We start from the raw sequence: 18,114 nt of genomic DNA, 5'->3' as shown, positions 1-18,114 counted from the left end.
ACCTCTTAAGTACACTCTGAAGTGATGTAGCAAGCCATTCCGGTTGAAGCAAATCACTGCAACCACACAGCCTGCAGCAGTTCAAGAAGGTGGCTCACCATTACCTTCTAAGGGCAACTAGGAATGGGCAATGACTTCCAGCCTTGCCAGCGGTACCCAGATCCTGAGAATGAATTTTTAAAAAAAGTTAACTTGTTTATGTTTATATAGGAGCATTAAAGTTTGCAGGGCAGGTTGAGAAAGTGGTTCATAAAGCATATAGGATCCTGGGCTTCATAAATAGGGTCATAGAGTACAAAAACAAGGAAGTTATGATAAATCTGTATAAAACACTGGTTCAGCCTCAACTGGAGTATTGCATTCAGTTCTGGGCACCACACTTTCGGAAGGATGTTGAAGCATTAGAGAGGGTGCAGAAAAGGCTCAAGAATGGTTCCAGGGATGAGGAACTTCAGTTACATGGATAGGTTGGAGAAGCTGGGCCTGTTCTCCTTGGAGAAGAGAATATTAACAGGAGATTTGATAAAGGTGTTCAAAGTCATGAGGGCTCTGGACAGAGTAGAGAGAGAGGAACTGTTTTCATTGGCAGAAGGATTCAGAACCAGAGAACACTGGTTCAAGGTGATTGGCAAAAGAAGCAACAGTGATATGAGGAAAAATCTTTTTACACAGTGACTGGTTAGGATCTGGAATGCACTGCCCAACAGTGTGGTGGAGGCGGGTACAATCGAAGCCTTCAAAAGAGAATTGGATGATTATCTGAAGAGAAAAAATTTGCAGGGCTACAGGGAAAAGGCAGGGGAGTGGGACTAGATTAGTTGCTGTTTGCAACGGGCCAAATGGCCTCCTCTTGTGCTGTAACCAGTTTATGATTCTATGCCATAGATGTATCAATCATCCCCATATCATGGGCACAGAAGCAAAGGAAATGATAAGTGCATTCTTCTACTGCCTTTCTCATCCATTCCCTGGGTTAAAACAATTCATAAAATTTATGTGGCTATAAATGATTTCTGTGCTGCTCCACCTTGGAGCTCTTGAGCATCCTCGATTTTAATCGCTCCACAATTGACTGCCCTGCCTTCAGCTGCCTAGAGCCTAAGCTCTGGAATTTTCTTTCTAAATCTCTCCGTCTCTCTCCTTTTCAGACACTCGTTAAAACCTACCTCTCTAACCAAGCTTTAGGTCACCTATCCTAATGTCTCCTTATAAGGATGTAAATGCATTGGAGGTAGTAGAGAGAAGGTTTACTAGACTAATACCTGGAATGGGCGGGCTGTCTTACGAGGAAAGATTGGACAGGCTAGGCTTGTATCTGCTGATATTTAGAAGAGTAAGAGGTGACTTGATTGAAACATATAAAATCATGAGGGGTCTTGACAGGGTGGATGTGGAAAGGATTTTTCCTCTTGTGGGAGCATCTAGAACTAGGGGTCACTGTTCAAAAATAAGGGTCGTCCATTTAAGACAGAAATTAGGAGAAATTTTTTCTCTCAGAGGGTCGTGTTTGGAATTCTGTTCCTCAAAAGGCGGCGAAAGCAGAGCCTTTGAATACATAGAGTCTTGATAAGCAAGGGGGTGAAAGGTTATCAGGGGGGTGGAGGTAGGTGGATATGTGGAGAAATCGGTTCAACTATGACCTTATAGGGCCGAGTGGCCTACTCCTGCTCCTAATTCGTATGCTCGTATGTTGGCTCGGTGTCAAGTTTTGTTTGATAATGCTCCTGCGAAGCACCTTGGTTTTACTACATTAAAGACACTATAAATCCAAGTTGTATTTCCAAGTCTGTGAAGAGTAAGGCTGCAGCAATTCTTCATTATCTGAGTAAGTGTCACCATTAATCAGTCATTTGCTTGTTAAACTTTGTGTACTTTTCTTCTGTATCAGTTTTATCTTCTTTTCACTCCCATATCTTTAGACAGTACCTGCCATGACTGATGGCCAAATGTCAGTCACCAAAGATTTCAGCTGTACATGATTGCGTGCTGCAAAGGAATTTAATTATTATGATCGATCACCCATTAAAATGTTAATCAACTATGGTTGATTTTGTGACTGTTAGTTGCAGTTGTCATGAAAAGTTGTCATGCTGCATTGCATAAATGATATTATTCCAGTGCTGTGCTGAATGTGCACTTAATAAGTGTCACATTATCAGCGTGCTGCCAAGAATCTTGTATTCCTGCACAGGTCAATGATCAGCATTGGGACGAGGGACTTGTCCATCACAGATTTAGGCAACCCCAGGGTAGTGTCTTCCATCAATCTGAATGTATGTAGCAGATGTTTTGATAACATCTTATGATCCAAAAAATTCTGTCACTTTCAAGTGCATTCCAAAATTTATCACGCTGTGTGATAACCTTGTAGCTCAGACGATCTGGCACGAAGGAAAGGCGCAGACTAATCCACGCACAATTCCTGACAAGGCAGTTTATAAATTAAGCTGTGCTGTCAGGGAAAGCTGGAGAAATAGGGAGGAACAGTTAGTGGGTGGAGTCCTAGTGAGACTGTTTTTGTCCACTTACCCATCGTGGCCAGATCAAGGGCATCATGGAATCAGGACTGGAAACCTTATGGGCGAAGGAATGATGTAGGATTTAATAGAAGGAATAAAATGGAAAGAAGATAAAATTAAGGCATTCAGTCATGCTTTATTAAACTCTTATCAAGATCCTGGAAGGGATGCCATATTGATCGCTTTCCTCATGCAATGCATAGACTGGTTGCAGGTGTACAGACCGAGAATTTCAACGGTGCCTGTGCCTCTAGCATGATAGGCATTAACAGCATGCTCATTATGAGACAGAAGTGCGTCACCCCACATATTGAGAGCAAAAAAAAAGTGTCTAGGGTCGATGCAGGAAATTGGAGCGAGGAACTTTGCATTTGCTACAAAGGTGCCTTATGACTGTTTGAGATCCCTTGTTGAAGGTTGGAATATCCTGAGTTAAGTTGGCAATTAAAAATGAGCACTGCAGGTCCTCTGATCAATGCCACCACCAACCCCAATCAGTGTCCCCACTACCTCCCAGTTGCCCTCCTCTCCTGGTTGCCACTTTCCTTGAAGGACTTACCTGAGGACTGCTACCGATAATGCAGTGGTCTGATATTCCAAGCATTTTTGTCAGTAAGCTGCCTAGAGGTCAGATATTTGAATGATAACTCGCTTGTGTTTTCTTTCTTGTGTTCACTCTCTCTCCCTCTCCCTCTCACACCTTCACTTTATCTCTTCTGTGCCCTCATTTCTCAAGCCCCCTTTACTCCTTGAGCACCCGTCTCTCACTTGCACTCCCCTCTCTTGCTTGCACTCACCAGTTTCCCCCTCTCGTACCCTCTCTTTCTCTCTCGTGCCCTCTCGCTTGTGCCCCCCTCGCTCGTGTTCCCCTCTCGCTTGTGCCCCCATCACTCCTTGCGCACCCCTCTCTCACTCGCACTCCCTTCTCTTGCCTGAGCCCTTCTGTCTCTCTCTCTCGCGCCCTCTCTTGCTTTCTCTTATGCTATCTCTCTTGCTCCCCTCTAAGTTGTGCCGCTTCTCTCACTCACGACCCTTCTTTCGCTTGTGCCCCCTCTCTCACTTGAGCCATCTCTCTTCCTTTCTCATGCCCTTTGTTTCTGTCTCGCGCACCCTCTCTATCTTTCTTGTGTTCTCTCTCTCGCATCCTCTCTCTCTCATATGCTGGTGAGTTCGATCATAGTGTTTATTATATTGCTTAGATGCTTGAATCTCCTGCTTCAGTAAAAATTTATTTGTCTTGTAACATGATACTTCAAGCAGCCTAGTTATTTCTGCAATTTGATGTGTGTATCTGAAGACTTCTTTTTCCTGTGCAGTAATTGATTTGTGCTATTGATTATTCTGTAACTATAAAAAATGACAAATAACAAGTTTGGAGGAAAAGACATTTTTGAATTTACTTAACCAAGGCTGCTCCAACCTCCAGAGTGCAAATCCTGTGCTGTGTGGAAACTCCAGGACACTTCTTGTGTCCTGGATAACCATACATGCAGGAAGTGCCATTAGTTGCTTGAGCTCCAGGTTCAGAACTTGAGCAGCAGCTGGCGTCTCTGCAGTGCATCCATGAGGTTGAAAGTTTTGTGTATAGTACATTTATAGTTGTGATCATACTGCAGCTTAAGAGTATGCAGGCAGAGAAGGAATGGATGACCACCCATGTCAAGAAAAAAACAGGCAGAGAGGGCAGGAGACCCCCGAGTGTATCTCACTCTGCAACTAGTATTCAGTTCTGAATATGAGGAAAGAGTTGGTTCATCTGGGGAGTGCAGCCAGAGCCAAAGCCATGCCACCATGGATGGCTCAGCTGTACAGGGAAGACTGGAAGAGCGATAGTGATAGGAGATTCAATAGGGGAACAGACAGGTGTTTCTTTGGCTGCGGACATGAATCCAGGATGGTGTGTTGCCTCCATGGTGACAGGGTCCAGGATGTCACTGGCTGAGAGGGGAGGGTGAACAGCCAGCAGTCGTGGTCCACATTGGAACCAACGACATAGGTAGGAAGAGGGATGTGGTCCTGCAGAAAGAGTTTAGTGCGCTAGGTAAGAAATTAGCAAGGACATCAAAAGTAGTAATCTCCAGATTACACCCAATATCACACGCAAGGCCTTCCCACACTGGGCTAAATTTTGGCAGAGGCGGGATGGTGGCTGCAACCCCTCCCCCGCCACCATCCCACACAATTTTATGCTCTCCCCACCTCCAAACCTGCCACAGGGGAGAGCATAAAATTCCACCCCGTGACTCTACAATTCTTATTTTACTCAAAAGAAGAGTGTGCATTCAGGATTTGGTATTAGATAGCCAAAGTCAAATTGTTTTAACGAGTTCAAACTTCAGTTTTGAACCCATAACTTAGTAAAATAAAGGTTGGTTGGAAATTTCTCTTTAACTCATCTGGATGTCACTGGAAGCAAATTAGCAAGTTAATTCTGAACATTCATTCGTAATTGTGAAATAACTATGCAAAGTGGCTTGTACACTATTTCCAATGACAGTGGGAGTAGTGTGGAACAACAACAATGTGCATTAATGTAGGTCTTTATGGGGGGAAAGCAGGAACAGGTTACTGAGTTGGATGATCAGACATGATCATAATGAATGGCAGAGCAGGCTCGCAGGGCCGAATGGCCTACTCCTGCTCCTATTTTCTGTTTCTATGCCTTTAACATAGCAAAATGTTTCAAAGTACTTCACAGGAGGGACTATCAAACAAAATTCGACACCGAGCCACAAAAGGATATGTCAGAACAGATTCAACGAAGAGTGCAGGAGGGATGCCAGGAGCAGCACTAGTCATACCTCAAAATGAGGCATCAACCTGATGAAGTTACAACCCAGAACTACTTGCACACCAAACTGTGTAAGCAGCATGCGATAGACAGAGCTAAGCGATCCCATAACCGACGGATCAGATCTAAGCTCTGCAGTCCTGCCACATCCAGCCATAAATGGTGGTGAACAATTAAACAACTAACTGGAGGAGGTGGGTCCACAAATATCCCCATCCTCAATGATGGGGGAGCCCAGCCCATCAGTGTGAAAGATATGGCTGAAACATTTGCAACAATCTTCAGCCAGAAGTGCCTCCTCCTGAAGTCCCCAGCATCATAGATGCCAGATTTCAGCCAGTTCAATTCACTCTGCGTGATACCAAGAAATGATTGAAGGCACTGGATACTGCAAAGACTATGGGCCCTGACAATGTTCTGGCAACAGTACTGAAGACCTGTGCTCCAGAACTTGCCACACCCCTAGCCAAGCTGTTCCAATACAGCTACAACACTGGCATCTACCTGGCAATGTGGAAAATTGCTCAGGTATGTCCTGTACACAAAAAGCAGGACAAGTCCAACCCAGCCAATTACCGCCCTATCCGTCTACTCTCAAACATCAGTAAAATGACGGAAGGAGTCATCAACAGTGCTATCAAGTGGCACTTGCTTAGCAATAACCTGCTCAGTGAGACTCAGTTTGGGTTCTGTCAGGGCCACTCAGCTCCTGACCTCATTACAGCCTTGGTTCAAACATGGGCAAAGGAGCTGAACTCAAGAGGTGAGGTGAGAGTGACTGCCCTTGACATCAAGGCAGCATTTGACAAGAGTATAGCATCAAGGAGCCGTAGCAGCACTCAAGTCAATGGGAAAACTCTCCACTGGTTGGAGTCATACCTAGCGCAAAGGAAGATGGTTGTGGTTGTTGGAGGTCAATCATCTGAGCTCCAGGACATCACTGCAGGAGGTCCTCAGGTAGTGTTCTAGGCCCAACCATCTTCAGCTGCTTCATCAATGACCTTCCTTCAATCATAAGGACAGAAGTGGGGGTCTTTGCTGCACAAAGTTCAGCACCATTCGTGACTCCTCAGAAACTGAAGCAGTCCGTGTAGAAATGCAGCAAAGACCTGGACTGTATCCAGGCTTGGGCTGATAAGTGGCAAGTAACATTCACGCTACATAAGTGCCAGGCAATGACCATCTCCAACAAGAGAGAATCTAACCATCTCCCCTTGACATTCAATAGCATTACGATCGCTGGATTCTCCACTATCAACATCCTAGGGGTTACTATTGACCAGAAACTAAACTGGAGTAGCCATATAAATACCGTGCTACAAGAGCAGGTCAGAGGCTAGGAATCCTGTGGAGAATAACTCACCTCCTGACTCCCCAAAGCCTGTCCACCATCTACAAGGCACAAGTCAGGAGTGTGATGGAATACTCTTCACTTGCCTGGATGGGTGCAGCTCCAACAACACTCAAGAAGCTCGACACCACCCAGGACAAAGTAGCCCGCTTGATTGGCACCCTATCCACAAACATTCACCCTCTCCACCACCGACGCACAGTGGCAGCAGTGTGTACCATCTGCAAGATGCATTGCAGCAACGCACCAAGGCTCCTTAGACAGCACCTTCCAAACCTGTGTCCTCTACCGACTAGAAGAACAAGGGCAGCAAATGCATGGGAACAGCAAGTTCCCCTCCAAGCCACACGCCATCCTGACTTGGAACTGTATTGCTGTTCCTTCACTGTCGCTGGGTCAAATTCCTGGAACTCCCTTCCTAACAGCACTGTGGGTATACCTAGCTCACATGGACTGCAGCGGTTCAGGAAGGCAGCTCGCCACCACCTTCTTGAGGGCAAAAGTGGATGGGCAATAAATGCTGTCCTAGCCAGCGACACCCACATCTCCTGAATGAATAAAAACAGTGATCCCTGGAAAAACAGCCCCCACTACAGATAGCAGGCACATTTGTGCTCGTATGATTTTCCCATTACATGTGTCGGACATTAAGAAAAGAAGAAAGACTTGCATTTATGTCGCGCCTTTCGTGAGCTCAGCACATCCCAAAGCACTTTGCAGCCAATTATGTACTTTTTGAACAGTCAGCTCTGTTGCAATGTAGGAAGTGCGGCAGCCAATTTGAGCACAGCAACTGAATGTGATAATGACCAAGTAATCTGTTTCTTGTGGCATTGGTTGAAGGAGAAGGGTTATAAATCAGATAGCCATGCAGTGAAGGATATAACAGAGACTCGTCTTTATATACTACAAGCTTCTATTTATAGAAATGCACATTACATATTGTGCACTTTCAGAACCAACAGCCACAGTTTCAGCCTTCTATTTATATGAGGACAGGTGACCCCACCACCACCCCCACCCCCCCAGTTAATGTCTACTGCCTAAATACAGTTAAACAACCAATTAATGTACAGTTGAATAAATATTAGTAACAGGTCATTATACACCTCTCCCCATTTCAATGGAAATGATAATTGGAAGAGATCTGCAATGGGTTGTTCCAAACCATTGCTCAAAGTCAAAAGGATCCTGTGAGAATGCTTAATACTGTCGCTACTGATTGCAGATTGGGAACCACTGAACTAATGTGCAACAGCCTTCATTTTATTGAGGCTGTCTTGATGTGATTCTGGCTCTTGGCTGGAAGAAAGCTTTGCCTCTGCATGCTCTTTGTCGGTAAACTTCTAATAGGGTTTAACAGTGCAGGTGGGATGACTGTTTTCTTGAAACATTTCAATGGGTATTGCTTAAGTTTTGTGAAAAGCTCGGCGGGGGGGTGCGGTGGGGAATCGAAAAGACTATCTGAACATTGCAAAACATGGTTTAATACTGAACTGGACTTGCATATTTCGCACACTGATACAGCCAAATTGTGTCAGATGACCAACAAGAATGGTGGATTAGAATATTATAGCACAGAAACAGGACATTCAGCCGTTTGGAGACTGCACCAGTACTTTTCTCCTCGTGAGATTCTGAGTTTGCACTCTCCTGATGATTCCCCATGGCCTTTTTTCAAGAACCATCTAATTTCCTTTTGAACAAATTTACCTCAGCAACAGTTTCTGCCAGAAAATTCCATATTGGAATTCCACATTCCCCTTTGTGTAAGAATTTTTTCTGACCTTCCCTTTAATTGTTTCCTGGTGACTATCTTAAACTTGAGTTCTCTTATTACCATCTCATGGATCAGTAGAAACAATCTAACTTTATTTGCCTTATCAGAACAATTCTTAATCATTTGAAGACCTCTAACAGGTCATCCATTGGCTTTCTCAGTTCTGGTAAAAAAAAAAGTCCTAACTTCTAAAGCATCGCTTTGGAAGTGTAACCTTTTTTTAAAATATCCTTCCTATAATGGGTGCCCAAAATTGCAAATGGAATGCAACTGTGGCCTAATTAAGGTTTCGTAAAAGTTTAATAACTTCAAACCTTAACTATAATCACGGAATTGTTACAGCAACAAGGAGGCTATTAGGCCCGTCATCGTATCTGCGCTAGCTCTCCAAAGGAGCAATTTACCTTGTGTCACTTCCCTGCCTTCTCCCCGTAGCCCTGCACAATCTTCCTTTTCAGATTAAAAATCCAATGGGTTCTTGAATGCCTCAATTGAACCTGCCTCCACCACACTTTCAGGCAGTGCATTCCCAATCCCAGCCACTCGCTGCGTGAGAAAGTTTTTCCTCATGTCGACATTGCTTCATTTTGCTAATTACCTTGTTCTCGATCCTTCCACCAACAGGAACAGTTTTTCCCTATCTACCCTGTCCAGACCCCAGATAATTTTGAATAGCTCTATTAAATTTCCTCTCAACCCTCTCTTCAAGGAAAATAGTCCCAACTTCTCCAATCTATCTATGTAACTGATGTTCCTCATGCCTAGAACCATTCTCATGAATCTTGTCTGAACTCTCTCAAATGCCTTAACTCATATTTTGTCTCTGGCAGGATGTGCTGGTGTTCTCAGGATTGTTGCTTGGATGGGAAACCTCAGGCAGGGCAGTCTATATCATTGGTACTGTTTTCTTTGACCAAATGACAGGGCCACGAGTTTTCATGCTTCCATTTCCACCTGCCTTATCCCCCACTTCCTTACTTCCGTTCCCTTGCTCTGTTCACTTCTAAGATGTGTCATGCAGGCCCCCACCTACCAAGAATGAGGCACACATTATTTCGCCACGTGAACATTAAAAGAGAAGAAAAGAGGGCCTATCACAAGGAATTGCCAGGCCCCTCACCGGAAAGACCTTGTTTGCATACTAGCAGTCAGTGTTGGAACAAAAGACCCAGTCCCTCCTCCTCCAATACACAGAAGACCTGGTCAGACCAGTTTAGTCCCATGACTAACTGGCTGTTAGAAATTTTTGAATTTGAACTTGCCACAGAGAATTTGAACTGAGTAAAGCTGTTTGCTCCTGGACTGAAAAGATCTCTCTCCTGTCTGCTCCCATCTCTTTCTCACGGAACTGAAGACCCATTGAAGACACATGAACCCCAAGAGAGCAAAATTTCCTACAGTGAACAAGGTTTAAGAAGAATACTGGGCCCCAATGAAAAGCAAGACTACCTACAAAAGGACTAGAGTGAGCTCGAAGCAGAGTAACAAGAAACTCTTCTGATATTGCCTCAACCTCTCTATTTTTTTGTTCTGCTCTTTTCTGTCTCTATTTGCATATTGCGTACCGCGTATGCTTGCTGGCGTGGGGTTCGGCGTGTAGCCATAGGCATTAACCGAATTCGAGTTTAAGTTTTAATAAATTTCACTTTTCTTCTTTAAACCTAAGAAGGCCTGTTTATGCTTATTTCTTTGCCTTATAATTGGAAAGCAGTGAACAAGGATTCACCAAGGGGGAGCTCAAAACACTGTGTTGAAAATTAAATTAAATCCTGTTACAATGAGACCAGGTGAAGACAGTAAAAGACCCCTGGACACCTTTCACACCTGGTTGTAACAAATGTCATTCATCTGTCGTAACTTTCAGTTCTCATAATTGGCCCACACTTAAGTGGGAAACCTTGTTCTTGAGTGTTACCAGCATTTTCTGTTTTTTTTTTACCTTGTTTTATCCTTGCTTTTTGTTTTGTGCCTTGCAGCTATCCTCTGTGTGATTATGTTCCCTTTTATTCCATGGGTCATAAATCATTCAGGTGGTACCTTTTTATCATGCTTATCAAAAACCCATTTCTTTTAGTTATCCTCAGATATTTCTTTGAGGAGTGCTGAGGTGTGTCAAGTAAGACCTGCCTTTTCAAAATCAGTGCTGTATGGTCCTGACTAACTCCCGTTTCTCCAAGTGCTTTGTAATTTATCCCATTTTATTGACTCTCTCAGAGAAACTTTGAATTGGGCAATAATATAAAATGAACAATATCAGATCGCTCCCGATTTCCAATTCCATTGCCCTTTTTAAAAAAAAAACACACATACAATTGAAAAGACCATTTAAAGCAATTGTATAGTTTTATCTGCAGATATGAGCCACTGAAGCAGGCTATATGGAACACAATGACTAGGTATACATGTATACAACCATATTTAAAATTCTTTTATATTCATTTCATGGCATGTGGGCATCACTGGCAAGGCTAGCATTTGTTGCCCATCCCTAATTGCCCTTGAGAAGGTGATGGTGGGCCAACTTCTTGAACCGCTGCAGTCCTCTCTCATACATCTTTATTGCCAACTCTGGCCACTTTGAGCAATGAAGGTTTATTTTACTGTCAACTACTCCTTATCTTCGTAATAGAAGTCATCTGTGGCTCGGTTGATTGTGCACTTGCCATTGAGTCAGAAGGACTCCAGGACTTGAGCACAAAAATCAAAGCTGAGACCTCAATGCAGTGCTAGAGGTGCCGTCTTTTGGATGAGACTTTAAGTCCCGTCTTCCCCCTCGAGTGGACATAAAAGATCTCGTGGCACTATTTTGAAGGAGAACAAGGGAGCTCTCTCCAATGTCCTGGCCAATAAATCAATCAACATCACAAAAACAGATTATTTGGTCATCACTACATTGCTGTTTGTGGGAGCTTGCTGAGTGCAAATTGGCTGCTGCATTTCCTACATTACAACAGTGACTACACTTCAAAAAGTACTAAATTGGCTGTAACAATTGAAACCAGAGTTGAACCCCCCATCCCCAACCCCTCACCCCTCACCCCCCGACCTGCCGAACAATAGCAAAACACTGCAGATGTATGAAATACTCAGCAGGTCAGGCAGCATTTGTGAAGAGAGAAACAGAGTTAACGTTTCAGGTGAAAAACCTTTCATCAGAACTGGGAAAAGTTAGAAATGTAGTAGGTTTTAAGCAGGTGAAATGGAGGAGGGTGGAAAAAGGCTGGAAGGCAGGAGCTATTAAATGACAAAGGAGTTGGTGGTGTCTGGCCAAAGGGGATAGTAATGGAACCAGTAAAGAAACGGGGGATGTGTCTAGAGAAGGTGTGAATGACAGAATGATGAACAGCTGCCGTCTGAATGCAAAAACAAGAGTAAGACCAAAACATGCAAAGGAAAGGAATCAAAATGGGGGCAAAGGTTACAATCTGAAATTCTTGAACACAATGTTGAGTCTGGACACTGTAAAGTTCCTCTTTGAAAGCTGAGGTGCTGTTCCTTGAGCTTTCCTTGAGCTTCATTGAAAAACTGTAGTTGTCCTTCCAGGTAAAACAATGATTTACATGTACTTCTTTCAGTTTAGTGTACTGTATTTGCTGGTCACAATGCAGCCTGTTCTACATTGGGGAGACCAAACGCAGATTGGGTGACCACTTTGTGGACACCTCCGTTCATTCCGCATGCATAAGTCTGAGCTTCCAGTCGCCTGTCATTTTAATTCTCCACCTTGCTCTCACACTTGCCTCTCTGTTCTTGGCTTACTGCATTGTTCCAAAGAAAGTCTACGCAAGCTCGGGGAACTGCAACTCATCTTTCTGTTTCTTTCCCTATCATTAAATCTCCTTGGTTAAGAAGATAGACCATTGATTCCATCGTTCACCAAGGTCCCAGATGTCCTGTTGCCCTCATCACAGTTATCAGCTCATACTTCCAGCAATGTACAGCATGAAAACCTTTTGAGCTAAATGGTGAGAGCAAAAAGAGCCTTCAAATGGGACACATCATGAGATGCCTCGCTCCAGGGAATCCTGAGCCGTTATTTATCACTAGAAAATCAAATAAGTGCTTCTTTACTTTTTTAAATAGTTCTGAAGGCTGCCTGTGATAAACTTAAGTTTTCTTAATAGGCAGAATACTTCTAGCCATTGATTCACAAGCAGGAATGCTGCCTTTTCTTCTGTAAGCTTCATTAAAAGCCTGGTTCTATCATTCAAAATGATATTTTTATATTGGCCAGTAATTGGATCCCATTAACCTTTTAAATAAGGCAGACAGAATGTTTAACTTGAATATTAATTTTTCTCTTCCCCCTTTCTCCCAGGGCAATGTGACATTCTCCTGCACGGAGCCCCGCATCGTTCCGGTCACATTCATGACTTCCAGTAGTTACTTGCTACTGCCTGGGAAGCCTCAAATGGATGGACTTTCTGTCAGCTTCCAGTTCCGCACCTGGAACAAAGATGGTCTGCTGCTGTACAATGAATTCCATGAAGCATCTGGAGTTCTACAGATTTACCTCAACAAGGGGAAGCTCAAAATAAATGTTCATAAATTATCGTGGAGCCAAGCTGACATCACCACAGGTAATTGCAATAGTCAATTTTGCTGCCATCAATGACAGCGGGAGGAATTGTGAGAATAAAGAGAAACACTTATCTCCAGGCACATCATTTTAGGCAGCTAATTATCTTCTGAAGCACAGCACATTGCACCAAGAAAGATTCGAGTTGAGAGAGGAAGGTAGATTACAGTTCAGCAGAGGAAAAAGATCAGAGTTTAAAGGAAGGGAAAGATTAGAGGAAGTTAGATTAGGCAAAGAAAAACAGCCAAGTTTAAAGAAAGGGAATATGTCTTCATAGTTAATGAGTTTAAAAATATTCAGTTAAGAACCTGGAAATATTGTGACTAATTGTGTAGAAATCAGGAACTTGGGGAGGAACAATTGGATGTGAGGCAGGTTTTCCTGCATAAGTGGTGCAGAACAGTAGATTTGTTCAAGGTAACTGATAAGGAACAATGAGATATGCTGAAGCTTTTCATTCTCAGGAGGAGACATTTCAAGGGGGATTTTAAAGTAGCAATAATTAATAGTCAAACCTTTCACAATACTTGCTATTCCATGGCACCCAAGACCACAGTTTCAAGCAGGTGAAAGATAAATTTAGATTTTCATGTTTGCACAGAGGTTGATTTGGAGTTCTAATGGGTTGTTGGGGGCAATTGTTCAGATCAGGACACTTGGCTCATTTAAGGAACTGGTTGATGCTTTCATGGGGAAATAGTACGGTTGCTATGTTGGATGGATGATCTTAAATACGTTGGAATGAAAAGGCTGTTTAGCTTATCTGGTGGGGGCAGTAATGTATGTGATATTTATAATGCATTAAGTGACTTGTCTATAACAATCACTTCCTGCAAGGGTAGATGTTGAGAAGATGTTTCCACTAGTGGGGGAATCTCGAACTAGGGGACATAGTTACAGAATAAGGGGGCACTCATTTCAAACTGAGATGCGAGGAATTTTTTCTCTCCGAGGGTAGTGAATGTCTGGAATGCTCTACACCAGAGAGTTGTGGAGGCAAGATCACAAAGTATTTAAAGAGGAGGTAGATACATTTTTGAAATCTCGGGGAGTTGAGGGCAATGAGGAGTTGAGGTGTGGGGCAGATCAGCCAAGATCATATTGAATGGCGGGGCAGGCTTGAGGGGCCGAACGGCCTAGTCCTGCTCCTATTTCTTATGTTCTTATGTTCCTATGCAAGAGTTGCATTTCTCATCAAGCCGGAGCACATAATCTCACTGATATTTCAGTTCAGTATTGAAAGAGGAATGCTGAACTGACAGAGGTGCCTTCATTCAGCTGAAATAATTAACCTATTCAGGTGGACTTAAATATCCCACGACATGTTTGGAAAGAATAGCCGGAAGTTCTACCAGTATCTTGGACACCATTCATTCCACTAACCAACACCTCAACAGATTAAACTGTTGTTAATCACATTGATGTTTGTAGGACCTTGCTCTGCTCAAATTTGCTGTTGTGTTTGCTTAAGAACAACAAAGAACAGTACAGCACAGGAAGAGGCCATTCGGCCCTCCAAGCATGCACCGATCTTGATGCCTGCCTAAACTAACACCTTCTGCACTTCCGGGGCCCATATCCCTCTATTCCCTTCCTATTCACATATTTGTCAAGATGTCTCTTAAACGTCGCTATCATATCTGCTTCCACCACCTCCCCTGGCAGCAAGTTCCAGGCACTCACCACCCTCTGTGTAAAAAAACTTGCCTCTCACATCCCCTCTAAACTTTGCCCCTCTCACCTTCAACCTATGTCCCCTAGTAACTGACTCTTCCACCCTGGGAAAAAGCTTCTGACTATCCACTCTGTCCATGCCGCTCATAACTTTGTAAACCTCTATCATGTCGCCCCTCCACCTCCGTCGTTCCAGTGAAAACAGTCCGAGTTTTACCAACCTCTCCTCATAGCTAATGCCCTCCAGACCAGGCAACATCCTGGTAAACCTCCTCTGTACCCTCTCCAAAGCCTCCACGTCCTTCTGGTAGTGTGGCGACCAGAATTGCACGCAATATTCTAAGTGTGGCCTAACTAAGGTTCTGTACAGCTGCAACATGACTTGCCAATTTTTATACTCTATGCCCCAACCGATGAAGGCAAGCATGCCGAATGCCTTCTTGACTAACTTATCCACCTGCGTTGCCACTTTCAGTGACCTGTGGACCTGTACGCCCAGATCTCTCTGCCTGTCAATACTCCTAAGGGTTCTGCCATTTACTGTATACCGCCCACCTGCATTATATCTTCCAAAATGCATTACCTCACATTTGTCTGGATTAAACTCCATCTGCCATTTCTCCGCCCAAGTCTCCAACCGATCTATGTCCTGCTGTATCCTCTGACAATCCTTGTCATTATCCGCAACTCCACCAACCTTTGTGTCGTCCGCAAACGTACTAATCAGACCAGCTACATTTTCCTCCAAATCATTTATATATACTGCAAACAGCAAAGGTCCCAGCACTCATCCCTGCGGAACATCACTAGTCACATCCCTCCATTCAGAAAAACACCCATCCACTGTTACACTCTGACTTCTGTGACCGAGCCAGTTCTGTAACCATCTTGCCAGCTCACCTCTGATCCTGTGTGACTTCACCTTTTGCACCAGTCTGCCATGCGGGACCTTGTCAAAGGCTTTACTAAAGTCCATATAGACAACATCCACTGCCCTTCTCTCATCAATCATCTTCGTCACTTCCTCAAAAAACTCAATCAAATTAGTAAGACACAACCTTCCCTTCACAAAACCGCGCTGTCTCTCGCTAATAGGTTCATTTGTTTCCAAATGGGAGTAAATCCCATCCCGAAGAATCCTCTCTAATAGTTTCCCTACCACTGACGTAAGGCTCACCGGCCTATAATTTCCTGGATTATCCTTGCCACCCTTCTTAAACAAAGGAACAGCATTGGCTATTCTCCAGTCCTCTGGGACCTCACCTGTAGCCAATGAGGATGCAAAGATTTCTGTCAAGGCCCCAACAATTTCTTCCCTTGCCTCCCTCAGTATTCGAGGGTAGATCCCATCAGGCCCTGGGGACTTATCTACCTTAATGCTTTGCAAGCCACCCAACACCTCCTCCTTTTTGATAATAAGAAGACTGAGACCATCTGCACTCCCTTCCCTCGGCTCATCATCCACCAAGTCCTTCTCCTTGGTGAATACTGATGCAAAGTACTCATTTAGCACCTCGCCCATTTCCTCTGGCTCCACGCATAGATTCCCATCTCTGTCCTTGAGTGGGCCAGCCCTTTCCCTGGTTACCCTCTTGCTCTTTATATATGTATAAAAAGCCTTGGGATTCTCCTTAATCCTGTTTGCCAATAACTTTTCATGACCCCTTTTAGCCCTCCTAATTCCTTGCTTAAGTTCCTTCCTACTGTCTTTATATTCCTCAAGTGCTTCATCTGTTCCGAGCCTTCCAGCCCTTACGAATGCTTCCTTTTTCTTTTTGACTAGGCTCACAATATCCCGTGTTATCCAAGCTTCCCGAAACTTGCCAAACTTGTCTTTCTTCCTCACAGGAACATGCTGGTCCTGGATTCTAATCAGCTGATGTTTGAAAGACTCCCACATGTCAGATGTTGATTTACCCTCAAACAGCCGCCCCCAATCTAAATTCTTCAGTTCCTGCCTAATATTGTTATAATTAGCCTTCCCCCAATTTTGCACCTTTACCCGAGGACTACTCTTATCCTTATCCACAAGTACCTTAAAACTTATGGAATTATGGTCACTGCTCCTGAAATGCACCCCTACTGAAACTTCGACCATCTGGTCGGGCTCATTCCCCAATACCAGGTCCAGAATGGCCCCATCCCTAGTTGGACTATCTACATACTGTTTCAAGAAGCCCTCCTGGATGCTCCTCACAAATTCTGCCCCATCCAAGCCCCTAGCTCTAAATGAGTCCCAGTCAATATTGGGGAAGTTAAAATCACCCACCACCACAACCCTTTTACCTTTACATCTTTCCAAAATCTGTCTACATATCTGCTCCTCTACCTCCCACTGGCTGTTGGGAGGCCTGTAGTAAACCCCCAACATCGTGACTGCACCCTTCCTATTCCTGAGCTCCACCCATATTGCCTCGCTGCATGACCCCTCTGAGGTGTCCTCCTGCAGTACAGCTGTGATATTCTCCTTAACCAGTAATGCAACTCCCCCATCCCTTTTACGTCCATTAGGTGGGACTTAAAAAAAAATACTGACTACACTTCAAAAAAAAAGTATATATTGGCTGTTAATTGCTTTGGGATGCCTTGAGGATGTAAAAGCTGCCATGCAAATGCAAATATTTTTCATCCTTCAAATGTCAAACATTAGCATATCCTGTCTCACTGTGAATAATGCAATGGGAAATCTGCTAGTTATTGAAGAAACTTCTTGAAAGGTGGAAAATGCAGCAGCGAGAAATTTATTCTGTGCCTTTCTTCACGTCTGCTAGTTTGATTTTATTTTCTCCAGTTATGTAATGAAATAAAGCCTGTAGATTACAGATGTGACAGAATGCAGCAATCCGGGAGAATTCTAAAAACAAAATTATCAAAATGCTGGACATTACGTAGAATAAAAAATAAAGAACTTGCATTTATATAGCATCTTTCATAAACTCAGGACATGTCTCAGCCATTTACAGCCAATGACGTACTTATAAACCTTAGGCACTGTTGTAATGTAGGAATACAGTGCTATGAAAAAGAGACTGTTCTGGTACTTCATGTAGCAAGGCAAGAACTGAACTAATTCATGAGGTTTCAAGAATAATGGTTAAATTATTAAATTCTTCTGGTCCATGAGTCACATTTACCTGATAGGGAAAGGATGCAAAGTTGGGGGAAGACAAAAACAATGATTTTAACCAACGGTTTATTTTATTCTGTAACAATTCCTTTTCTCTACTAGCGTATGTACACACACATCTATATATATGAACATATGAATTAGGAGCAGGAGTAGGCCACTCAGCCCCTCGAACCTGCTCTGCCATTTGATAAGATGATGGCTGATCTGATTGTAACCTCGACTTCACATTGCCACCTGCCCCCAATAAACATTCACCCACTTGCTTATCAAGAATCTATCTACCTCTCCCT

General features: G+C 43.6%; 1 protein-coding gene across 2 annotated transcripts in view; it reads left to right on the top strand.

Moving 5' to 3' along the window:
* The window catches only part of LOC137371882 (contactin-associated protein-like 5), a 761,481-nt gene that overhangs the window by 119,551 nt on the left and 623,816 nt on the right, over nt 1–18,114 (top strand). For both annotated transcript variants that reach the window (XM_068034863.1, XM_068034865.1), the window contains exon 5: nt 12,760–13,021. In XM_068034863.1, the coding sequence (XP_067890964.1) occupies nt 12,760–13,021 (262 nt within the window). The remainder of the gene's footprint in view (nt 1–12,759; nt 13,022–18,114) is intronic.

This window comes from Heterodontus francisci, chromosome 7 (assembly GCF_036365525.1).
Source record: "Heterodontus francisci isolate sHetFra1 chromosome 7, sHetFra1.hap1, whole genome shotgun sequence".
NCBI lineage: Eukaryota > Metazoa > Chordata > Chondrichthyes > Heterodontiformes > Heterodontidae > Heterodontus > Heterodontus francisci.
Note: the sequence above shows the minus strand (reverse complement) of the source record. Positions and strands in the feature narration are given on the sequence as shown.